The sequence below is a fragment of the Neovison vison genome, chromosome 7 (genome assembly GCF_020171115.1).
Source record: "Neovison vison isolate M4711 chromosome 7, ASM_NN_V1, whole genome shotgun sequence".
Lineage (NCBI taxonomy): Eukaryota > Metazoa > Chordata > Mammalia > Carnivora > Mustelidae > Neogale > Neogale vison.
In genome coordinates this window covers 178,728,206-178,753,731 of record NC_058097.1, presented here as the reverse complement: position 1 = coordinate 178,753,731, position 25,526 = coordinate 178,728,206, and the positions used below count along the sequence as shown (strand labels likewise).

The window sequence follows — 25,526 nt, the reverse complement described above, 5'->3', positions numbered from 1 at the left end:
GTACCTGGGCACACGACAGACTTTCAGGCTTCTGCACATGGGGCAGCCTTCCCTAAGGCAGAGCATAGAATCTGTGGCCCCAACATGACATGTGGTCATGGCCTCCCTCCCTGCTCGTTTGGATCCATGGCACTGAGAGAGGAATGCACCCCTGTAGTCCTGAACATGAGCAGTTGAGGAGAACACCATTTCCTTGAAGACTCTCTGGAAAAAGCCAAAATGCATTTCTTTTCAGGAATGCAGAAAACTCACATCAAAACAAGTTCTGAAAAATGTTTATTATGCCACAAACGCATCGTCCTCTATACACTTTATCTGAAGTCCTCTACATATCCAGTCATCTTTTCTCTTCAGGAGAATGTAGGGCGTCCCTCATCTGACCCTGGTCTACTGTTTAAACTTCCTATCACAGTTCAAGAAACGCGTCACAGACAAGTGTGCAGGCAGCGTGGTGAAATGGAAAGCAAGTTGAATCATGAATCAGCAGGCTTGGGCTGGAATCCTCAAGCAGGTCGCTTCGCTTTTCCAGAAAGTCTTCTCCGAGACTGCCAAGGTCCTTCGTGGCTTCTTGAACCGTCTGGAAGGTCAGGAGGAACGTAGAGCCTCTGGGCTCTCACAGAACTCTATTTTCACTTCCATGAGGCACTTCTGCCCATCTGTCTTTGCTCACAATCAGCTGTCCAGGCATCTGTCCCCTCCACGAGGTCAGGAGTCTCTTCAGAGAAGGGACCACATAATTTACCAGTCACAGAAAATCTAAAAATGGCAGCTGTCTCCCTGGTGCTGGAAAAATCATGAACAGATTGATTTCTTTTCAGTTTAAGGTTTTCCTCCCATATACTTTTCTTAAACGTGTGGTGTCTAGTTTACGAGTGTGTCTGATTTAGCACGCTATATTTTTAGTCATCTCAGTTGACTAACTCAGTACTTCCTGGGGGTTCGGCAAAGACTGCAATGATTTGTTTCTCCATCCTCTGAGCAAGCTGGAGCCGCACCACTACTGGCTGTAGGCTCATTCTCCATAAGTCACTGGAACATCCAAAGCTCGGACACTGGCTTTGAAGTGTCCAGTTTCATCACACTAAGGTCTTGAAACTTCATTTTCACATACAGGATATCCAGGCATTTACCAAGTAGACAAAGTACTGGGTTGATATCATTGCACTGATGAAATATTAATATTATTGATAAGGCGGGACAATGTGGCTGACTTTATCAGACTCATACCATTTGCATGAAAAGGCTGAGTTTCTTTGGCTCTTTGTTCATTCAAGTGCATTGAATACCTATTTGGATAGACTTAGGCGTTGTGTTAATCTGTCAATAAAATCTTGCACCATCCACAGTGTTTTGCAAGCTGATTTAGGTTTTGGACTACAACAACTGGCCATTGGTAGAAATATACCATATATACACATGGAAATTACAAAAATACATTTTATTTATAGCTGATTTTTTTTTTTTAAGTAACAAAAAACTAACACTATGAAAGATCGACCAGCATACCAAAAGGACACTACCTAATATCATCCGAACAAGAGACTTGTTTGGGGGGATTCCATGACACATCATCTCTGGAACTTTCCAGAAAGGGCAATTTGCCATTGGGAAATAAAAACAGCTTCTTTGAAAAGTCTGTGCTTTGACAGTTTGAATCTCCATTCGAATCAGTTCCACTCCTACTCGTCTCTCAACTTTTAAATTTCCACCTTCTCTCAGTAAAGACCAAAGAAACTCATGAGGAAAAATGGCAAGATGGGCTCAGAAGGCATGGATACAGCTGAAGCTAGATGGGTTATGGGTGAAGGCAGGACAGGACCTCATTCTCCAACAAGACACCAAGGAGGCCCCCACCAGAGCTGGTGAGGGAGCCACAAGGTTCCCTCCTTGGGGCCACCTGAAGTCGGTGGCTGGTTTGCTTAGGCATTGATGGTCAGCAGCTGGTGCCTCGGGGTTGTGAGGCAGTGTCCACCCAGAGCTCTGGAGACCACCTCACCATGCCAGGGAGTGCCATTTACCACGTGGCGGTCCTAAAGTAAGCCAATGTCCTCCTGCATCCGTTGACTGTGGGGGCGGGGACGGAGGGAACTGGCAAACTCCATACACTTTTAAAAATGGTATTTACATCTAAACGTAAATCAACAGATTTTCTACATTCAGAAGCTTCTATAAACAGAGGCTGCAGCCAAGGGAGGGGGAGACCGGGGATTCACTGTTTCTGCTTCGGAACAGGCATCAGTTACTCTGTCCTTCTCTGTCCCTCGGCAGCACACGCTGGACGTCGCTGTTGAAGAGACAGAGGTTTTCCTGTAAACGTTGATATTTCTCTTATCTCAAAGGAGAGAGAATCTTTGTTCTCAGACCACCTTCATTGCCGGGCAAAGAAAGACCTCAGATGGATGACTGATTTTTTTTGTATAATCCTCAAAGCTCTTAGCATCCTCTTTCAGTTAGATACGACCTTGCAGGGCACTTAAGTTCCCAAACGGTAATACCTTTCCAAAAATCTGTCAACCCAAACCCACCATTCCCCCTCAATCTTCTCTCTTCCTTGGCCTTTGTTTCATGAACGGGAGGAAAAAAGGGTCAGGACTATTTATAGGTAGAGCCATAGACAGTACCGGATTTTCATCCAATTCATCTGACTTTGAATCTGAACCTTTAAAAGAAAAGGGCTCGAGTTTCTTGGCTGGAGTCAACACCTCCTTGACGGACCGGAGGTGACTAATGATTACAGTCACGGCTGAATGAGAGAGAGTGTGCGGTCTGGCGCTTAATCAGATGCCTACATCGCCTTTAACACAGAAACAGGGTTAACATGCAGAACTCACCGGAGACAGAGCAATGTTCTCCCCCTTCCGGTGACTTATTAAAATGTGGCCTTGGACAGGGATCTGCAGATCAGTTAGTGTCTCTTGTGACTAAGGCTCCGTAGGGAAATACACCCCCAGTTCAAACATTTAACTTTACAGACTATCAAACATGGGGTCCCACGTGGGGACTTCTTGATGTACAATCAGCAGAAGCAGCCAAGAATCCAGTTGGCCAAGAGTGTCCTCGGTGGCCCAGAAGCTCCAGTGTTCACCTTTTCAGAGGGTGAGAATGACTCCCACAGGGTCTGCACCTCAAGTCCCAGCAGGTTAGGCCGAGGCACCGGAAGACTGTTTCCTTGGAGTCTGGAAGTCCCACGGGGTGGAGGTATTAGACCTGGAACTCAAACATGTCTGTCTGTTTCTTGGCCAGCTTGGCCACCTCCTCCCGGATGGCCTTCACGAGGGCTGCAGTGGAGATGTTGGTCAAGGGCGCGTCTGACGGGTCGTTCTCGGCCAGGCTCTGCTGCGAGGCCGCCGTGGATGGCCCCGGCGCCTGCTCCAGGCTGGGGTGCGTGCCTGCGGGCTGGCTGTACTGGCGAGGGAGTCTGGACGGAGAGTTCTGCTGATATCGCGATCGGGGGTAAGCCTCGATGTACCCTGGGAGGGGGACCTGCAGAGGGTGTCAGGAGAGAAGGGAAGGGTCCAGGATTAGGAAGGGGCTCCAGGGGCGCCTGGGTGGCTCAGTGGGTTAAAGCCTCTGCCTTTGGCTCAGGTCATGATCAGGCTCTCTGCTCAGCGGGGAGCCTGCTTCCTCCTCTCTCTGCCTGCATCTCTGCCTACTTGTGATCCCTGTCTGTCAAATAAGTAAATAAAATCTTTTTAAAAAAAAAAAAAAAAAAGGAAGGGGCTCCAGTCATAGGACACGCTTGGTACTGGACGCAGGGGTGGGGACTGAAGCCAGGAAGAGCTTCAGAAGAAAATGGAGACCACGCACCATTGTCCATATATAAAACCTGGAGTCTGCTCAGAACACAGGTAATTTGGACTCACTGGATACGCTGGGTAGATGAACGAAGTAGGGGTTTTGAACCTCGCTACAAGCAATTGGCATGTACCTGAGTCTATACCTGAATCTACCTGCCTAGCTTTTAACATGACACAATCCAGCAAACAAGTGTTTCTCTTCGTGGACCGCAAAGAGCACAGGGATTACCGACGGGAGACTGCTGACACGGAAGGAAAGCCCTGTGCTAAGGGCTTCCCACACCTTATCTCGTTCAATTCTCAAAGCAACAACCTCAGAGGCAGATACTGTGGTCCTTATTTTACAGGAGAGGACACCCAAGCAGAGTGCCACAATCATGGGTGACACGGTTAACAGGCCACGGAGACACGCTTGGAGCAGGTCTGTCTGACGCCAGGGGCTGGGAGTTAGTCCCTGCACTGTCTCAGATCTGGGATGTGACCTGGGTTCCTTGAAGATTTTTCTCTTTTTATTCAATGTGGAAGACACATACTTTGATGCTTACAGATATAGACACTTTTGGTGATAAGGACATGTCAGTGATCTGGAATTCAAGATAAACTTTCCCACAGAAACAGTGCCACAGGTGGGGATGGTGTTCCAGAACAACTCACAGAAGGCCTTTTTATCCCATAATGTTAGCGAGACCCCTGTGGGTTGCGTGCCTGTGGGCAACGGAGGCACAGGGCGCTGGGGGAAGGGACACGTGTGGGGAGTCAGGCAGCCTTCAGGGAGATGCAGCTTAGCTGGGTCTGAAGATGAACGAACGGGCTGTGGCCAGGAGGTCAAGGTGGGAGGGGTTTTCCAGCAGAGGAAAAGCAAAGACAGAGGCCCAGGGGTACGTGTGGAGGACGGTGTGTCCAGGAAGCTTCGAAGAGTTCGGCTGACCAGAGAGGATGTACGGGGTATGGGAGAAGCTCAGAGAAGACAAGACAGGCAGGGCCGGATCAGAAAGCCACCGAATGCCAGGCTACAGAGTGCAGTTTTCTATGGCATGCTTCTCAGCAATACGGCATGTTCCCATTCTTTACAGAGACACCTGTCTCCCTGGTGAGGATGGAGGAGGATGGGGTTGGGTGATGAGTCAGAAGTTTTGGATGGGCGAATGCACACCAGGAGAGCAGCCTCCCTGCACTCCGCCTGAAATGTTCTGACAGCCCCGGTGCAAGCAGGCAGCTTTCTGAGATGCACGCCTGACGCCTGGCCTGGGGCCACCAGTGGGTGTAGGCAGAGGAGGGGCCTGTATTTTAGAAAGGACACTGGGAGTAGACCCACTGGAGGTCAAGAGAGTTCTGAGGCTACCTCAATGGGCTAGGTTAGGGCCCGAGTGAGGGAAGAAGTGGTAGAATCGATGTCCCAAAGTTTGAGGCTTCAATTTCCCAAGACCTGGCAAAGAAAGGCAAAGTGGCAAATGGGTGCTAATGGTGGGTATTTCTACACAAGGGCGGTACATATTTCTGTATGTTTTTCCCTTGCATCTGAGAGGAAAACCAGGGTCGAACTGTCTATGTCCTTGGGCCACAAGTGCTGGGAATGTATAAGCGGTTGTGGGGAAACAGAGCCAAGACCAGGACAGAGGACCAACACATCAGGTCTCAGCTCAAAGGTCACTTTTTCCAGGACAGCCTCCCCTGCCCTACATTAGCCAAGGGCTCCCTGGAAGGTGCTTCCAGGCAGTTTCTCTAGAGTCAGTCATTGCTCATGATGTCATCCCGTCTCAGGCCATCAACTTCCTAATGGCAGAATGGTGTCTTGCTTGTCACTGTGCACCAGTGCCCAGAATTATGCATGGTAGACAGCAGAGAGTCTCTCAGAACTTGGGGTTCTAAGGAACACGGTCTGAAAATCACTGAAGGATGACCAGATGGTGCCCTATATTTGTGAGGGAAGCTGTTGTATCCCCTCTCTCTGCATTTCAAGTTCAGCTGGAGCTGAGAGTCAGGGTCCGACTCTCAAGACCCCTCAGCTCTCGGCGTCAAGCATCTTGGTGCCAGTGGCTGGCACAGGCCAGGGATGCCTGACTTCCACTCCAGTGGAGTGGAGAAGATGAGCAGATGAGAAAGTCTTTCTCCCCTAATATTAGATCCAGGCTGGAGCCATCACATCTTGCTGGCCAAAATTTGGGGCTGGCAAACGCTACTCCTTTCCTAGGCAGTGCCCAGGACAGGCATCACCTGTTGATCACAGCACACCCCTCCCAACACTTCCCCATCCAGCGCCGAGGATGATTTCTGTTAGTCAGGCCTAGGTTGAAGTGATTTGGTCTGAGCTAGCTCTGGATGTCTGGATAGCTGGGGATCAGGAAGGTCAGACACCCAAATGATGGGGTTTCCTCCTTCTCATCTGGATGTGGAAGTGGACACCATCCCTGCCCCAATTTCTCAGGCTGCCAACTGGTCCCTCTGAGCCTTCAGAACTGGTTCCCTTCTGCGCTGAGTACAGCTTTCTGTACTTTCATTCACGTGAGAGAAATGCCCCCGCTGTGGTTCCTGGCTACTATGCTCCATGTGCGGAACCGCCACCCTGCTTAACTGTAGGTGGTAACGGGGCTCCAGGAAAGACCCATTTAAGCCACAGTGATCATGTTCCTCTTAAATACAAATGATAGGAAACGAACTCTCCTTCGCACTGACAGGAATGGACCCAGGATGGTCGAATCATCCTGTTAGGAAGGCTGGGTTTTGGTTTGCTGGGTTCCTGTTCATCTTTAAGGCACTGTGAACCCCAAAGCCTCTTGAAGGGGCCCTAAACCTGGCTAAGCTATTATCTTGAGGGCAAGGGCCAAAGTTCTGGAAGGTATTTCCACTGACTCCTGCAGAGTACACAGTGGAACTTTCCATGCAGAGAGTGAACCGACAAAGCTAGAGGCTTACTGCCTAATTGTCACAAGTTAAGTATCATCTGTTTTCTGAAAAGCACACAGTATGTTTAGATGGTAAGTGGAATTAATGGAGTCAAGTAAGCTCTGAACTGACCAACTGCATACCCAGTGATTTCAGCTGTTTAAAATAGCCGAGCATGACAAAGGAAGCGAAAGGCCCACAACCCACCAAAACAGAAGCCATAAAATCTCACATTAAGATTTGTAGACCTAACAATAGGGATTCCCTACAGTTGTTCTTAAAGCTTATTTACTCCAACTTGACAAACAGTTCCAATGTGCTCAGATAGGCCTCATTTGCAGATAACAGCCCATTAGGAAAAGCATGTTTAAGGGTGAGTATATCTGTGCAAGCAGGGACACTGACAGCAATAGATGGTCTGGCTGGGAACAAGGTTGGAGAAAAAAGAGAAAAAACATATTGAGGCTTGTAGTAACTGCAAAAATAGTAGTTGGGAGATGTGTGGTGTTGGCAATCATCCTACCATCAGAGCGCATCTTACAAATGTCATTTAAGTATAGTAAGGCATAATGATGATGTCGGATCATTTGCTAGAGACAAATTCAATTGTGTTCCTCTTTTAAAGAAGGAAGGGAGGATAAATTCATTCCAGAATTTTTTTAATGCAAGATAGCATATACTTTAAGTGCTTTGAAAATTAAAAGGATAAGCTTTGATTATCAGGAAAATTAATTTATATAGGTTAGCTTTACCCCGTTGATGGCATTCAGATGTGGCATCTCTATGATAAGAACAGACACCAGCACCAAGGCTGAGTTGAACCTGCGGAGGTAGAAAGTATGGAGCCCCGGGGTTTGGACAGGGAGAAAAATGACCTGGGCCTTGGGCCTCAGCATGTTTGCTAAACCTAGGATATATTTCAAATGTTGAGACCAAACCCTAAAATGACACACAGCATTAGGGAATCCTCAGGTTGGGCCTGGGAGACCTCCTGCCTTTCTTATCATAGTGGATGGTCTCATGGAGGGATGGGGCAACCCACACTAGAGGCCATCATTGTACTCTTTTTGTTTGCTTGATTTTTTTCACTTAGTAGCCCTTGACAAGTGACTCAGAGGCAGGTTTGTGTCTGATTATCCAGGTTCAATGTGTTGCTACCCCTCTTTGGTGTCCGCTAGGCCAGATCCACTGTGCCACCCATATACGCCTACTTATGATGGAGGATGGAACCAGGTGTCCTGATAAGACGGTCCTTTGCTGGAAGTCAAGCGGAATGCCTTAGGATCTACTTGCAAAGTAATTCAATATTGACTTCCTAAAACTATATGTTCTGGTGTTTCATCTATAATTTTTAAAGAATTTTAAAACTAAAAGGAACACAAGATGTTTGGGTGGCTCAGTCGGTTAAGCATCTGCCTTCGGCTCAGGTCATGATCCCAGGGTCCCAGCATCGAGCCCCACTTTGGGCTCCATGCTCAGTGGGGAATCTGCTTCTCCCTCTCCTTCTGTTCCTCCCCCTGGCTCATGCTGACTCTCTCCCTCTCAAATAAATAAGTAAAATCTTAAAAAAATAAAAAATAAAAGGAACAAAATTAATAAAGGCTTTGGAGCCAGAGCAATGCAGGTTTGAATTTTGGCTTTAGCCCCTTCCTACAACTGTGTGACTCTAGACAGGTCACCTGACTGGGCCTCAGTTTCCACATCATGGGAATTGTTAAATAAGGTAATACAAATAAAATATCTAACATGGTGTCTGGCACATAGAAAACACTCAAAAAATTATAGTGGTAATAAAAATTTCTTTGATTAAGGTCACCCCGCTAGGAAGTGGAACCTGGACTGGAAGGTGGGTCTCAAGTCCCTCTTGAGGGACATCACAAGTCACCCCACCTGACCACTCTGTCTCCTCTCAAAGGACAGACATGAGCCACCTGGTTAGTGGGAAGTGGGTTGAGATAACAAAACACTGTCTCAACCTCTCATCCATTTCCTCCCTCGAGCGCGTCCAGCAGGTAGGATTGTGAGGGAATCAGCAAGGGTCTCACCGAATCGGCCCACTGGCTGGGGAGCTCATTTTCTCCTGCATAGGACATCCAGGCCTGGTTCCTGTAGGATGAGGGAGGCGTCGGGATGAAGTAGCCGGTAAAGCCGGGTCTGTTGGCAGCTGGGATGGCGAACACTGCCGGCACCGTATTACCTGGTGTGGGGGAGATGCGTGGGGAAGATTAGACCAGGGCCCCACCTCTTGGGCTGGCCTTTGCACAAGCTGGGGGAAGCTGGGAAACGAGGGAGGGGAGGGGAGTGGGAGCTCTGGCATGGGGAGAGGGGGGTCATGAGGTGCGGAGCGGACCTCCACCTGCAGTCCTAGCCCCGCCCACCGGCACAGTCATCTGTTGGGATGCAGACCAGGTTTTCTAGAGAAATGATGGCGCAACTCCCCTTGCAAATCCCCCAGCCCCATCCCAACGCCCCGGACCTACTGGCAAGAAGGGACATCTCAGTGTCCAGATATTTTTTCTCCTAGGAGAAAGAGGTATGCTTAAAAAGGCAAGAAAAGGAGCCAAAAGGGATGGATTCCACTGATGGAAATTCTGGACACTGTGAAGGCGTTAGTAAGTGCTGGCAACCTAGTGCTTGCAGTTTTAGCCTAGAAGGTGTGCTTTGAAAAGACTCAGAAAACCACTTAGGGCATGGATAAACCTTGATGTTCATTTCAGCACTGTTTGTAACAGCAAAAAATTGGAAACAACCCACATGTCCTTTCTTAGGGGAAAGGAAAACTGTGGCACATGGTATCATTGAATCCATATGGCAGTTTCAACAAATGAATTAGAGCTACTCGTACCTACCCATCTTGAACCCAAGGCTGAGTCAAGAAAACAAAGGCTGAGGGAAAGGTACAGTTTGATGTCACTTGTGTACATGTAAAATACCAACAGCATTAGCAGACATACCTGCATATACATACCCATGTAGCAAAAAAGTTAACACCCTCAATTTAAGGATTGGGATTACCTCTGGGAAGAGGGGGAACGATAAAGGGCTGGATAGTTCTATCTGTAATGCTTTAAAGATACATAGAATTACAAAGAAACCCTGAAGTCTGGCAAATGTTAATGGACGCCCTGCCTAAAACATTTTTCTTCCTATTTTGTCATATTTCAGATTTTTCTTTAAAGAAACAGAACAATAGCTCTGCAGGCCGGGGCTACTGAAGTCAGACATACAGTCGTCTTGTTGACTGCTGAGGATGACAGGTAGCAGGTGGGGAATGTGGAAGTGGGGGGCAGGGCAGTGCAAAGAGCACACACACAGCACTGGGGTGCGGCTGGGGTGCAGCGCCGGCTTTTTCCAGGCGTTTCTCCTCTTGCCCACCTGAGTAATTTAAAGCCGACTGATCCAACTGCGCCACGGACACGGGGCCTCTGGACACCTGCGCGAAGGAGGCGCTGTCGTGCAGCTGGGCGGGCTCGGGCCCCGCGGACTCGGCCATCCTGGTCTTGCTGCCCACGTCCGAGGTGGACCTGCGGGCGCAGAGGGGCTGCGTTAGCCGCTCCCCATACCTGCCGCCGCCGCACCACCCAGAAGTTCCCGCCCGCCTGTCACCTCTGGGGTCACCTCTGGGAGCCGCGGGTGACCTCCAAGCCCCACAAGGGTGCTGTCCTCAGGCCTGGATTTGCCCCCCAAGTCACAAAGGAGGCCAGCGGGCCCAGACCTGGAGCGGCCGTGGTGGTGGACCGAGCTGGAGTCATTTTTAGATATTCAAGGTCAGTGTTCCCCTGAGGGTGGCTCTTGTGTCTCTGGGGAGTAGCCCACTTAATTTCCACAGAAAAATAAGCCAGGCAATTAGCGCTGGGTATTAGCAGGGGGATGGTCGGCCTGGGAAGGGATGACATCATCATCAGCCAATGAGAAGCCTCCGTCTGGAGGGCCCGTCCCCACCCCACCCCACCCCACCCCACCAGCCCCGCAGCAGGGCTGGTGACCCGGGAGGGCATCCGAGGACCACTGCTGCTGCTGCTGCTGGCAGCAAGAAGCCCGAGACTCGGGCTGCTCCTGGAACCAGGAGCCTAGCACTTCCTAAGCGTTATGAATGACAAGCACTTTTTTTTTTTTTTTTGGTCCCACAGGCAAGCAGAGAATCCTGCCCATTAAACACATCGTATTTCCACTTAGTGCTCAGAAAGCCAGCAAGAAAAGGGCTGCCGGGGCGCCGCGGGGGCCAGCCTCTCCCCCTTTAATAAAGGGTGCTTTAGCCAGTCTCTATCCTCCCCTTCACAGAGGGACTTCAGGCTCTCCTAAAATTAAAGTGGAAGGAGGCAAAGGCGGCCACAGCAGGTGGCAGGCTGCCAGCCCATATGGCCACCCTCTGAGCAGCAGAGGGTCTGTCACTGTTGGAATAGAACAGAGCCACAGCAAGGCAGCTGGGCAGAGAGGCAGAGTCTGGGTCCTAGCTTCCTTCCCCTGCCCTTCCTTCCCCTTCCCTCAGTTTCCTGGTCTGTGAAACAAAGTGGGTGGATGACCCCCTGTCCAAGGCTCCTCTCTGCTCTAATCCTCTGAGCCTAAATGGAAAGCAGTGACCTGCTGGTATCCGGCAAGACGGCAGACAGTGTGGAAGGGCGTGGGAAGAAACGGAGGGTTGAGAGAAGAAATAAGAAAGGGACACTGGCCCTTAGCAAATGGACCACAGATGACTGCTGTCCCATTAGAGCTTGTTGTCCCATTGAAGCTTGTCCCATTAGAGCTCACAGCAGTAATTAAAGCCCCCACCACTGCCCAGGGAGGGTGAAACACAGAGGCCGGCATGAGCTGACTCAGCTTCAGAGTGGGTGCTGAGGGCTCAGTAGTGTGGGGTCTCCTTTCCTTTCTTGCTGCCTCCCCTCTTTCTCCTGGCTGCTCCCCGACTTCCCTAGCTTCCCACATACTCTCCCAGGTATCTGCTACAAGTTTAGAAAACCCTTCCCAGGAAAATCCCCGGGTTCTGCTCCATACACTCAGCCCCCTTGGAGGAATCCCCGAGTCTCTGCCCTCAGTTAGACCCTTGCCCTCATTTTACAGAGAAGGAAATGGGGCCGGCGAGTTGAGGCCACTCACGTTACATGGCGGGTTGGGCTGGAACCTGGTCTGCTGCTTCCCACCCCACCCCGGGCTCACTGCGGTCAGGAGCTGGTGTCTACACACAGCTGGGTGTTCGAAACCGCTGGAAATTAGGGTAGGGTCATTTCCGGGTGGGGGGCTAATTTTTCTTCACTATTTCCACAAAGGTCAGACCTGTGATCCCCAGATAGGGTGTGGCTAGCATGTCAGGGGGAGGCTGGGGAAGGAGGGCCAGGGCACTGGCCTGTCCCTACCCCCGGGCCCAGCTGTTTCTTAATCCTGGACCTGATGCCTATTCCAGCATCCCTTAGTGCTCACTGGGTTTTTTCTTTCTTGCTTATCTTTATTTAAAACACAGGCTTGTCAGATCATTACAGAACAAAGACAATATCTTTATCATATCTGAGTTGCAGCTTTCTGAGTTCATCTCTTTATACATATCTGAGTTCCTGGGCTCTCAGCCTCCTGGGAGTCAAGAGTGAGGGTGGGTGCCTAGACATGCCTCTCGCTGGCCTCTTGGACACCACCCCTAAATGAAAAAGGGGCTTCGGGGCACACACACGTGCCTGGAGCTGCCCAGACTGGAGGTGGCCATTGTGGTGGCCTCAGTTGGAATAATTTTCAGGTGTTGCAGGTCAAGGAATGGGTTGGTTGACCCTGGGTTTCTTCAATTGTAGGTTCTACAGGACATTCCATTTCAAATGAAAAGAAAGTTGGTCAACGCTCTGTGTGCTCCCACTTCCTTCGTAGTACTCGGGGTGTCCCAAGCACATGGTTATGGGGGATGCACCCTGAATGGGGGCAGGCATGAAGGAAATCTGTCGGGTCAGAGTGCACAGGACCAAATCCTATCCTGACATTCCCGACATTCCCGACAAGGCCAAGAAAGGAATGTGTTACCGCCTGAGAGAAGCAACAGCCACAGGGCCAGTCCGGGGAGGTACAGGTGGAGGGGGAGAGCCCATGACCATTTCAGGAAGCTGGGAAAACCTGTATGCCTGTGAAAGGGACAAGCAACAGAGGAAGATACGTTAAAACACAGTGTTGATCAACATACAGGTTTTTCTTATTGAAAAGGGAAGTGCGGGGTACCTGGGTGGTGCAGTTGGTTAAGCATCTGACTTTGGCGTGGGTAGTGATCTCGGGGTCCTGGGATCCAGTCCTGTGTCAGCTTCTGTGCTCAGTGGCCGGTCTGTTTATCCCTCTGCCCTCTGCCCCTCACCACCCACCCATCCCCGCTTGTGCTCTTTCTCTCAAAAAAATTTAAAAAAAAAGGAAGAAAGAAAAAAAAAAGGAAAGCAAGCTTCCAGGTCAGGTTTTTCTTCCTTCCTCCAACTCTGCCCTTAGCTCTTCCTTCAGTCCCCCAGCCCCCTCTTCTAGCTCATCTCTGACCCTGCTGCCCTATGCTTGAACCACTGTGGTCATAGAGTCCCTGAGCTGATCTTAGAGTAAACCAAGTGCTTTCCTCTCTCTGGTTTTTATACATGCTACTACTTCTCCCTGGGATGCTGTCTCTCAGGTCTTCCTGGGGTTCCTTCCTCCATCTCGTTCAGCCAGCCCCCAAAGGCTGTTCCCCAAAGGCCTAGTTACTCTGTTCTCCATACTCTGCTTTATTTTTTGTCATAGCAGTTGTCATTCTCTGGTATATCATTACTTGTTTCTATGTTGTCTGCCACCAGGTAGAGTGTAATGAAGGTGGGGGCTTTATTGTCATCTCTATCCTGATGCTTGCCACAGGGCCTGGTATATCACGCATGATCAATAAATAGTAGATGAATAAATGAATGAATCATTGATTGCATTTTACTTTCTTATTCATGGAAAGCAGGTTTAGTGGATGAAAGCAATGGGTTTACAGTCAGTAAGTAAGGGTGGAAGTCCTGGTTTGTGAACAAATAGACTTTATGTCCCTAAGCAAGTTAGGAGGACCTCTCTGGGCCTCACTTTCCTCTTCTAAAATGGGGACAAGGATGCCTTGCTCCAAGGGGGTTGGGGGCTAGGAAGATCAGGCAAGTCAATGTAAGTATTTCACAATCTATAAAGCACTATTCAAAGATAAAAGGATTGGAACTGTCACAAAAGTGAAGACTTTAATCAACATGTGAGGGGATAAAAGGAAAACAGACAGAGATAGAAAGGATCAGAGAGCCAAGCCACAGCCTCCTTTAGCGAGAAAAATCTGGAAATGCTATCTGGGAAGACAAAGCTTAACTTGTGCTTCTCATTCATCTTTTTCTTTAGGTATCATGCCTGCTAGATCTCTTGAGGAACAGGATGACAAGACTTTAAGCCTGAAGGCATCAGGACAAAAAGCAGCAGCAGAGGGAATCCATAAATAGGGTTCTTTGAACTGAATGAGGTCTTCTCCCCTGCAGCATTTTAGTAGACTACATACTTGTAAGGGCCGACCCATGAGCTAACAACTAGATCCTAGATGAAACATACCTCTTAATGCACAGCGGGAATTGCAAGATTTAAGAGAAACCTCAGGGACCCTGTGCACCACCCATTCCCTTCCCTCCCCGCAACCCTGCACACACTTCAGCAAACTAAAACCAAACCATGAGCTGAAACCAGAGAGAGAAGCAGAAGTATGCAAATATGAAAGGTGGGTTACTTGGAAGACAAGTGCCATGTTGGTAAATGATTAAGAGATCAGGCCTTGGGACAGGCAAGGGGGTGGGGTGGGCAAGTGGAACAGAGATACAATCAACCTGCAAGGGGCTGACATTGGTCCCTTCCATGAAGGCAGGCTGGTAGTGCTCCCAGGCTCAGGCAGGAGCAATTTTAAGTTTTCTTTGGAGACAAGCTCCCTAATCCAAGCTCTCAGGAATGGCACAGATTAAGATGAGCAGAAAGGAGCTCATAATCAAAGACCAGAAAACATAGGTGAAAGTCAGGAGAAAAAACAAACAAACAAACAAACAACAGATTTAGATCTTTAAGGACTTAAGAGTTTGTGGTTTCTAGGTTTAAAACAGAAAACAGAAAGGTAAAAAATGTTTATAAAAAGTAAATGACCAGACAGAGATATTCTCAGGAATGATCGGGAAATTTAAAAGAACGAATAGGACTTTCAGAGGTGAAATGTACTTACAGAAAGAAAACACTCAACGTTGGGGAATGAAGAAATTGAGGTGCCACAGATGAAGGGAAAAGTAATAAACTAGAAAATGGAATTGAAGGAGTTACCAAGAATGAAGCACAAATAGATAAGACAGAAAATATAAAAGAGCAATAAAAAATATGAAGGTTTAACATGCAGCTAATCAAAGTCCCAGAGAAGAAGAGAGGCAATATTTTAAAAAGCAATGACTAAGAATTTTCCAGAATGGATAAAATCAATGAATTACTAAATTCAGGAAGTGCAATGTATCCCAAGCAGGATAAATGAAACACACACCTGGAAACATTGTACCGAAACAGTAGACTGCTGAAGCAAAGAGAACATCTTAAAAGCAGACAGAGGGAAAAGGTATATCATCTACGAAGGGATGACATTTAAACTGACACTGGACTTCTCAACATCACCCAGAAGACCATGGAATGCAAAGTGCTCAAAGAAAATAACTGTCAGCCTAGGAGTGTATCAGCAATGCTCACTTTCCAGAACAAGAAAGAAAGAAAACATTTGCCCAGATCTAGGGGTACCGGCTGAGTCAACTTGGAAAGCTCCATTACCGTGCTGCATTTCCATTTTCTTTTTTTTTTTTTAATATTTTATTTATTTGACATAGAGAGATCACAAGTATGCAGAGGCAGGCAGAGAGAAAGAGAGAGAGAGAGAGAGAGAGAGAGAGAGGAGGAAGCAGGCTCCCTGCCGAGCAGAGAGCCCGACGAAGGACTCCATCCCAGGACCCTGAGATCACGATCCGAGCTGAACGAAGGCAGAGGTTCAACCCACTGAGCCACCCAGGTGCCCCCATTTCCATTTTCTGAGCATTAATCAATGATGTATGCTAAGGTCGTAGTCAGGGAGCCAAACTCTGAAGCTTGACTAGATCCTAAGTGACTTGGGTGTCAGCAACCATGGTACCTAGACTTTATGAAGCAAAATGTTTTGCACCTAATCGTCCTTAATCAGTATTTGCTCAATCAATGTTGAGTGAACTGGAGTCAGGAGACCGAAATTCTCATCTTGATTCAGCTGTTCACTTTCAGTACAAGTCAGTCGGTCTCTGCCCCTCATTTTTTGTCATTTTCCTTGTGAAATAAGGCCTTTGAGTAGCTATTGGCTTTCAAGCAAACTTTTCTGTAGCCATGAAATCATTACGACATAACCTGAACACATACCCAGGTTAAGGCAGAGCTTCTGTTGTTGAAGTTGGTGAGGGGGTGCTGGTGAATTTGGCTCTTCACTGACCAGCATGATGACAACTTGGGACCTCCCTGAACTCTAGGCTTTTGTAGAGTTTGAAACTCATTATCTGGTACTTCCTTATTATCAATAAACCCTCAAGTAAGGACATGCCTTTCCCAAAATAGAGAAAGAGGTTTGGAGTTTGGAGCCCCTCTTCTCTCTTCTAGCCTCTCTCACGATACTTGGTGAGACAGACGACTTATTTTTATCCCTGATTCCTGGAAGGCTTATTCGATGCTCAACAGTTTTTTCAGCCAAGAAAAAGCCTTTCTATGCCTATGTCTGTCCTGTTCACCAAAGAATGGATTAAATATCCTGAGCTTTTGATAAGTACCAAGGGAATTCCTTTCTTTGGAAGATATTTCCAGATACAGGAGATCAGACCGTTGCCTTTGGGCTGTATTCTCAGGGCCCTGTGGTAACCACAGGCATCATATAAAAAATAGAGCCTGTGTCCTATGCTTGGGGGCTGAGAGAATGACCTCCCTTATGTCTTCCTCCCTCCCTCTGTGCAGGTTCCCCAGACTTCTGAGCCCTCACGTTCTGGTTTCCCTTGTTATGTAGTTGGAAATCTGGCTTCCTGCTCGCAGTGTCGTGACTGGGATTTCACTGGAAGCTATTGCTCAAAACTGCTGTCTGGTTCCAAGTTCCCTGTTCTATGACAGTGGCCATGAGATGTCCAGCCTGGTACCCAAGGACACCGTCTTCTGGGATCCCTGCCCTCTGCCTAGGAAGGAGATCAGAGACTCAGAACTGAAGGCAGTTTTGTAAACAGGTCTGAGGTCTCTGAGGTAGAAGGAGCCTGGATGTGACTAGACTGGGCCACTCTTCAGGCTTCTTAGAAGTTTGGTTGTAAGAGTAGAAGGGAAAAAGGTAACTGCATAGTTTGCTCAAAGTTTCAGTTGCAATGCTTTTGGGAGGTGGTGGCAGTGGGTCAAGGCCGTCCTCTCTAGTAACCTTAGTTACTAGTTATAGTGCTCAAGGGGAGCACTATAGGGATACAGGTCAAAGGGGGCAGCCTGCAGCTGGAGGGACAGGGCAGAGGGTCTCAGGCTTTGCCTGGTGTGGGAAGGAGGACTGACAGGCCACAGTCGACCCATTCTCGTTGGAGGCTTTTATCCAGTACCAGCAAGCCAGCCCCCAGTCAAAGTGGACGCACCAGTCTCTCCATACCTGTGAACAGTGCTAGGTTGTGTTGCCCAGGGCCCCCTCCAGTGCCTTGTGCTGACACGGACGATACTGCTCCAGGCAAAACAGGCATCTATCTACATGGGGCTGCACAGAGCTTTACGTCCTGATGTAGGAACTAAAATCTTTCAGAAGGACAGTTCGTACTTAGTTGAAAACAGAGGACTTGGTAATTGAAGACTAACCCCATGGTGAAAACCCAGGGCTTATCTTGGTCTGTCAGCTTACCATGAGCTACTGCTAGAGTCCTATCTAAGGTTTCCAAGGCCTTGGGACTCATAAAAGTTCAAGCTGGAAAGAGAGCAGGAGACATTGAGACCATACCCTTTGCCTTAAACAAGGGGGGTACTAAAACCGAGAGGTCAACAGACTTGTCCAAAATCCCATAGCCAGTTAAGGCCGCTGCCTTGCAACTCTGAGCTAAGGAGGGTGTGGTGCAGAGGGCACGGGTTTGAAATCAGACAAAACCAGGGTTGAATCCTGGCTTGATCCTTAGCAGCTGCTTGACCATGAGCAACTCATCTGTCTGTGCCTACTTTCTTCACCCGCTGATGGTGGCTATGAGACCCCCAGGCCAAAGGCTATTTGAAAGACTCATTTTGTATGTTAATGTGACATCTGGCACACAGTGGGTCCTCCACAAGGAAAACCACTTTCTTCTCCCCACAATTCCTGGAATCCAGGGCCCTCCTCCTACCCCAAGCAGCAAGGGCACCCGGCCTTCCTGCCCCAGGGAAGGAATGCCATAGCCACAGCCACTGAAGATGGTCCAGGAGCCAGTTCTCATGGGTGTTTCAATAGCAAAACTGCTGAATTGAAGCTTTTGAATATCAAAAACCTAAGCCTGAAAGCACTCAAGGCCTAAAGTTGATTCTGAAAGAAGAGATTTGGAAGGAGAGGTTCCTTTAGACTATTTTGCCTCTAGATGAGGTAAACACCCTTGGGTTAGGAAGTGGGGAGAGTCGGAGGGAAGCCAGAAGGCTTAGATGCTGATGGGTCTGGAGAAGGGGCTCTAGGTCCTGCCTCGAGGGGGTAGGGGGGTGGGGGTGGGCTAATATGAGGAAGATTATAGACAGGCGAGAGGGATAGCGTGTGTGTGTGTGTGTGTGTGTGTGTGTGTGTGTATGGCAGGAAGTGGAGAGGGGTCCGGACAGAGCTTGCAAACAGAAGGCCCGGATCCAGCTGTGCTCCTCCTGGAATAACAGCTGGAGACTAGATAGAAACAAGGACTCCTCAGGGACACCAGTCAGAGTAGTCAGAGGAAGACAAACTGAAACCAGATTCTCATGTCTTCTTCCCACCCCTTCACCAGGCTTTGCGTCATGTAAGACCCCGCAATAGCTCAACTCAGGGGTAGGGAGGGAGACCTTGAACTGAAATAGAGCTTTGGGCACATGGAGAAGAGAAAACTAAAGAAAAGTAAATGTCCTGCTCCCCCTGAGTTTTGTGGGCCAAGTTTTCTCCAGACTTCATGTCCTCCACCTCCCTTTCTCCCTTCCCACGCAGCCCTCCTGGATAAACTGGTTTTTAATCACTTGAGGGCTTTTTCTAAGCTTCGAGGGTATGCCTTGGCTGGATGTTGGGTACTCGGCTGACTTTCAAGGGGCTTTCCTCAGGGTTGTCCAGAGGCAAAGATCCCCATGCCGGGGCTATAGGACAGTGTGACAGTGTGACCTGCTTTCAAGGACTTCCGAGAGTTGGACAGTGACCCACCAACCAACAATGCAGGGGACAGATCCTCTCCTGGTGTTCCAACTGTTTCCCAGCCACCAATGACTTTGTGCAACCAGAGGTGGAGGGAGCCCAGTAAAAACTGACACTGAATTTTCCACCCCACCTGGCCAGATGTAAACTCAGAATGGATTCAAATCAGATTCTGAGAAATATAAGAAACGTAATTATCTCTTGAAGTCAAGTGTTGTGGCGAAGGCAGACTCATACCTGACAGGTCTGTGTATCTCATCAACAGAGGTTTTGTTTTGATTTTGAGGGGAGAACAGGAAAAAAAAAAAAAAGGTGTGAAATTCTCAATTTCATCCTAATAGAGATGTCTCCCTTACCAGTGGCAGTGATAGGAATGGGCGAAATTTTCTCAGGGTCAGCTTCCTTAAGAGGAGATCACACTCTGACGTTCTGGGGATCTGAGTCTCCTCAAAGTCTGGAGGACACCCCAAGGCCCACTGGGCCAAAGGGTGGAAAGTGTGTGGGCTCTGAAGTCAACTCTGGGCTCCTACCCCTTGTCTAGCCTCAACAGCTGTGTGACCTTGGGCATGTTTTTTCAGTTTCTGAGCCTCAGTTTCCTCACTGAGCACATGGGGATAGCAATATTGACCTCAAAGGATGCTAGTTAGTTTCGAAGAAATAATGTCTACACAGCACTTAGCTTCGTGTCGGCACGTGATGGGAACTCAGCAGATGGCCGCAGTTGACACTGTTGTAATTATTACTGTTAGTTGCCCCTGGCAAGGCTGCAGTGGGGAGGTGGTTTTAACGCTCCTGCCTTGCTCTGAATCCCCTTCTTTGACACCAACAGGAAGGACGAAGGATGTCTTCATTCTACTTGACACATCAGGGGGCACTGGCAAAACTGACTGGTCATTGGGTGTCAAGTCCATCCTTTCACAGACTCTAGGGTTGAAATGGATCAAGAGTTCCCCAAACTGCAACCCCGAGGTCCCAGTCTGGCAGCAGTAACCTTTTCCATGATATAAATGCCATCAGCCTGGCCTAGCTCATTTAAAACTACCAGCTTCATGGGGCACCTGGGTGGCTCAGTGGGTTAAAGCCTCTGTCTTTGGCTCAGGTTATGACCTCAGAGTCCTGGGATCGAGCCCCATATCGGGCTCTCTGCCTCTCTGCCTACTTGTGATCTCTGTCAAATAAATAAATAAGTAATCTTAAAAAAAAAAAAACTACCAGCTTCCAATGGTCCTCTGGCAGAGCTCCAAGAGCTTCCTTTTGGAAGCCGAAAAGTAATCATAGTTATCCTTCTAAATTGTCCCCTTTCCTATGGATTCCCATATTATCGTAGCACAAGGGGGCTCGGCAAGAACTCGGGTTAAGAATCATTATTTCTACTGTGTATCGTTAGCTATTTTTTCCTTTTATGAAAATAGGGACCCCATGTGTTAGCAAAAAAGAGGAAGCCTTCCTCACAAGAGAAGTGCCTTTGATACTGTTCTGGTTTGATGGCCCATCTCTCTGCTGTATTATTTCTCAGTTCTCTCCCAGTTTTTTTCTCGCTCTCTCTCGGTGGCCTTATTTTTCAAGCCTAGAATGGTGATATTGTTGCCCTTCTCGGCACCACAGCCAACCCCAAATTATGACAAACAGAATGATCTAGACTTCCCTATGTCCCACAGTGAAATTTTCAGATGGTTTTGTTAAATTGAGACCCCGTGGATGTGGATCCCATCATCGGCTGGAAGACCCTTCCTGGTGGTTTAGATTTTTTCGCTCTGAAATCAGATCCCTCTGTGGATCCCCAGAGTCTGGCCTCCAGCCAGAGGGGTCTAGTTCTTCTTAAGAATTATCTTCCAACAGAAGTGAAGATTCTTTGAGACCCCTACTTGGGGCACTGGAGCCTCCCCATAAAGGAATTTAACAGAGCAGGAGGAGGAAATGATAAAGTCTCAAATGGGTCAGGGGAAGGGATGTAAATAGAGAAATTCCCTGAAAAGGCCAGAATATTTTTACAATGATGACTACCATTGATCAAGCAATTTGAGGTGCTGGGCATCACTGGAAGCTGTCTGATTAATACCAGCAAACAAGTAGCAGGTACTAAACTTTTTCCATCACTTCATCCTCACCGATGCTGTCTTATTACCACCATTTCATGGACGAGGAATCCAAGACTCAGAGCTGCAGCCCCTGACTACCAACATTCAGCCACTGTGTGCCCTTCTACTCCAGGCTGAGGGCAAGTCCAGGGATGAGGTCAATGTACGAAGGTCAAGAATGATGAGCCCACGAAACTGAAGTCAGTATGAATCAATAGAGACAGATACAGGCGACCCTTCCCAGGGATCAGACACTTAACAGCTGTGTATAAATGTGGTAAGATTCAGGTGTTTTCTAAATCTCAGTGAGAAAAACCCTTTTTCCCCCATTAGGATTGGTACTGATTTAATGGACAATTAGAAAACTATAATTGTGCAAACTGTAACATGATGGCCAAAGGAAAGTCTTTTAAAGGCGATGGATCTGTAAGGCTTGGTGAGAATTTTTCTCTTTCTGAGAAAAGGATGTCTAGACTCCAGCTGATGGGAGCATGGCCTGTGTTGGCCTCACTTAAGTTGCTGACACTCTTCTGGAAGGTCGTGCTTCTGGATATCCAGCAAACTTCCTTGATCTGGCAGCCTCAGATTCCTGAGAGCTGGGCATGGCCCCCAAATCTTCTATTTTAGATTAAAAACTATTTTAAGAATTTTGCATTGTATTTTACCCATATCTCAGAAAATGGGATGTAAAAAAGATGGTTGTTGTTTACCCTTTGTCCTTGTCAGTACTCTCCAGGTTTGCATATCACAGATGGAGAAGAGAGCTCCAATAACGAGCTCTTCTTCTGACAATGTCTTACTGCCCTCAGCTTGGCTCTCACCAAATGAAAGACCACACTGAGCCGCAAATGGAAGTGTTCTGGCCCATGTGGTCAGCCAGCTTCTCACTGCAGGTTGCTAAGTTCGAATCCTTAATAAAACGTTGTTGGGAGCCTAATCAGAGTGAGTCAACTTCCCAGGAGCTGATCCCCGTGAAGTGAATAGACAAGATAGAAATTCTGCACCTGCCGAACTAAGGACAAATGCTTGCGGATGGTGGTCCCCCACACACAGCCACCCTACCCTCGAGGTTCCATTCGAAATAAACCTGTCTCTCCTGCTAAAGCTTAGTCACTGGGAAAGGTTAAGGCTAGACACTGACATTCCAAGGGGAGGGATGAGAAGCAGGATCAAGGAGAGACATCTCAGTGACTTGGAGGAGAGGGGGGAGTCTGGAGTAAAGGAGAACAACAAGGAAATTCACAACAGTGTGTAGGCTACTTACTTACATAGCATAGCAATGATTTATTAAGTGCCTGTGTGGTTTGGACTGTGGAGGTTGGGGGCATGAAATTATCTTGAGGGTTCACAAGCCCACAGATGTCCCAAATAGTCTACAGCAGATGAAAGAAATAAGACGGACGAGGAGGCAAGGTAACATCACACGAGGGAGAAGAGCATGCTTGTTAAGAACACGGGCCCTGGTGCAGACCGCCTGAGTCTGGGTCCCAGCGGTGCCCCCTCCTGGCTGTGCGACCTGAACATGTGTGTAATCCTCAGTTCCCTCATCTGTAAAATAGGGAAAAACTAATACCGGCCTCAGTGGCTCATATGTAGTAAGGACGAAATAAATGAGCTAGCATGATCAAGAGCATATGTGTACACATGATCAAAATGTAATAACAGTAAAACAGTAACTGTTGGCTTTTGTTATGTCCTCACACATTACAATGACTACTTATAAATCTCTGTTAATGAGTAACCTTCGAGAACAGGGCAGAGACTCTTATAAGGATGAAACCTACACATGTACAGTGCTTTGTTTATTACGGTCACACATGTACAGTGCTTTGTTTATTACGGTCCGCAGTTTATCTGTCTTTTTAAAAAAGTATCTGTAGATACTCTGGTAATGAGTGAAATGCATGCTAATTAAAATTCTGGCTTAAATCATGGAAGCTGTCAGTCACTGGGCGCTTTCTCTGATCCTGAAGTGCACTTAGCAGCGAACGAAATAGGCGTGACTGACTGCTGTAGCATTTACTGTGTGCCTGGCATTCTCCTAAGAGTCTCAGATCGACTCGCTTAATCTTTACAACAACCCTAGGAAGCAGGTTATTTTTCTTGCTGATTTCACCTGTAGAGAATTTAAGTGATGTCTCCAAGGCTAGAGAGTGGTGGAGCAGGGACTCCGAGTCAAACCTCCTGTCGCCTGAGCCTCTGTGCTGAACCACCAGGCCCGTGGCCCCCTAATGTGTCCCGACATTGAAAATGGGTCCCCACATTGGGAAATGCGGGAAACCACCAGTGCATGAAGAATGAGATTAAGCCTTCACAGGAGGGATCGTTGAAAAAGAAATTCATTCTGCAGTGTATTACGGTTTGATGTAAGGGCTTCCCCTGTGTGTGCACCCACAGGCTTAGTCTTGGATCGTGGGTGGAGGATGGGAAGAGAACCAAGAAACGTTTGCCTCCAAATCCCCAGGTGGTTTTACCCTAGACATCGCATGCCAGAGACCCCTGCGGGAACACACTGGACAGAGCTGACCCACTGGGGTAGGGGGAAGGGATGTCGGACTTACCGGCCGAGGAAGACTGTACTGGTACATTTCTGGGCGATAGGTGGGCACCCACTGCACCCCTGCCCTGGGCCGTGTCATGGTCCCCGGAGCGCTGGTCACCACCTCCGAGTAGGGCAGATGCTGTGCTGAGCCGTAGGCTTCCTGGTGCCGGCTCTGGCCTGCGTGGCCTGCGGATGCCAGGCTGAAGGCCTCTTCCAGCAGCATGTGCATCTGCTGCCGGACCTCGTCGATGGAGGGCTGGGAGCTGAGCGTGGACGTCTCTGAGTGGCCCTTCATCTGCCTTGACCTGCCGTAGCCGCGGGGCTCATTTACCCTGTCAATGTTGGTTTCCTCTATGATCTCAGGCTCCGTCTGGGGGATCAAACACACGCCCGTTAATTTGTTAATGAACTTTCCTTCCCCTTAACGGTGTCTACACGTTAAAAAGTTCAGCTGGGATGGTGCTGTTAGGGACGGTGCTCATTGTTAGCACCTCGCTGCCCCAGCACGAATCTAGCCCACAGGGGTGGTCAGCTAGCATTGGGCTCGGAAGGCCACTGGCCAGCTCTCGGTGTGCGTTTCACTTTTCTGGAGCTCCAGCGGGGCAGCAGGCTTTGCTAACTGGCGTAAGGAGGATGAGAAATGTCTTTTCAATGACGGCATTAATGATATTCCCTAAAACCACTTTAAGCGAATACTATTTATGTTTATGTTTAGAGACATTCTCCACCCTCGTGCCTTTTAGGTAAAAGAATCTAGAGCATCTAGTGGTCTACACCCCAATGGTTGAGGGTCTGGACTCTAGATTCACTCCCTAAATGGTCCTGTGTCCAGCCATTTAGGGAATCGCTGGCTGCCTGACACCAGTTTAATTGGAGAGAGCAACAAAATCCTGCCTTCAGATCCTCAATCTCATGGTAGACAACACATTACATCAGAAGCTCTGGAGCAAAGCCCAGCAACCTGTGCTCTAGACAGCTCTCCAGGAGACTCTCCTGCCTGTTCAGGAGCCCAGTGGTTCTAGAATGTTCTCCTGCCTTCCTCCAGCGAACCTTTCATTTTGGGGGCAGCTGCAGTCCCCAAGTGGGCAGAGGCTGGGGCATCCCCAGCTTCCCGGACAGGCTACATGGACTGTCCCATGCTCGCCTGCTAATGAATGCTTATTTAAGGAGTCCGCCTGTGTCTGGGTCTCTGGGTCTGAGACTTGCTTCTGTGATACAGCCGGAGAGCAAGGCTGTGGAAGGATAGTTCACATTCACACAAGCATGTCCATGGCTACTACTGTCTGCTAGAAGAGCTCAAGGGTTCCGTGAGAATAAATCAGCACAGATCAGTTACCAGCCTGTAAACTGATCCTCATCCCTGGGAAGAGTTACCCTGGATAGCCTTGAAAACAAACAAATCAAACACAACACAACAAAACTTTCAAGAATGTGTATGGTATCCTTGTCTCTCTCTCTGTGGGGGTTCATTCCACAGGATGAATGCATATTCAAGACACTGCCTTATTACATAGCTGATCTATTTATTATCACATAAAGGTATTCTAAAGTCATTGAGGGAATGACACCACAAGACATTATAAGTACTTGGTCCCACGGATGCTCTTTCAGTGCAGCGCCCTTGCCAGCCCAAGCCCAGTGACCTTACTCATATACCGGGCCACTCTCCGCCAAGTTTTCCAAGTCCTTTTACTCGTTGCAGTCTGTATTTGCCACCTTTTGTTTTTCCAGTTCCAGAACACAAATAATCAACTGGGGGGACCAAATTGCCACCCTGATTTTCTTCTTTGTGGTCTTTCTCCTGAAAGTCGGGGCCCAGTTCTTGGCTGTATCCGTATAATGATCTTGGACCGTGGTAGGAAATGCACCAAATAGGA

At 48.4% G+C, this 25,526-nt stretch overlaps 1 protein-coding gene across 2 annotated transcripts in view; it reads right to left on the bottom strand.

Moving 5' to 3' along the window:
• Positions 1-258: 258 nt before the first annotated feature.
• Positions 259-25,526, bottom strand: part of KIAA1549L (KIAA1549 like) — a 113,285-nt gene continuing 88,017 nt past the window's right edge. For both annotated transcript variants that reach the window (XM_044259048.1, XM_044259049.1), the window contains exons 16-20: positions 23,669-24,019; positions 12,678-12,775; positions 10,056-10,204; positions 8,726-8,877; positions 259-3,483 (exon numbers count right to left, since the gene is read on the bottom strand). In XM_044259048.1, coding sequence (XP_044114983.1) covers positions 3,202-3,483; positions 8,726-8,877; positions 10,056-10,204; positions 12,678-12,775; positions 23,669-24,019 — 1,032 coding nt within the window. In that variant the 3' untranslated portion in view covers positions 259-3,201. The remainder of the gene's footprint in view (positions 3,484-8,725; positions 8,878-10,055; positions 10,205-12,677; positions 12,776-23,668; positions 24,020-25,526) is intronic.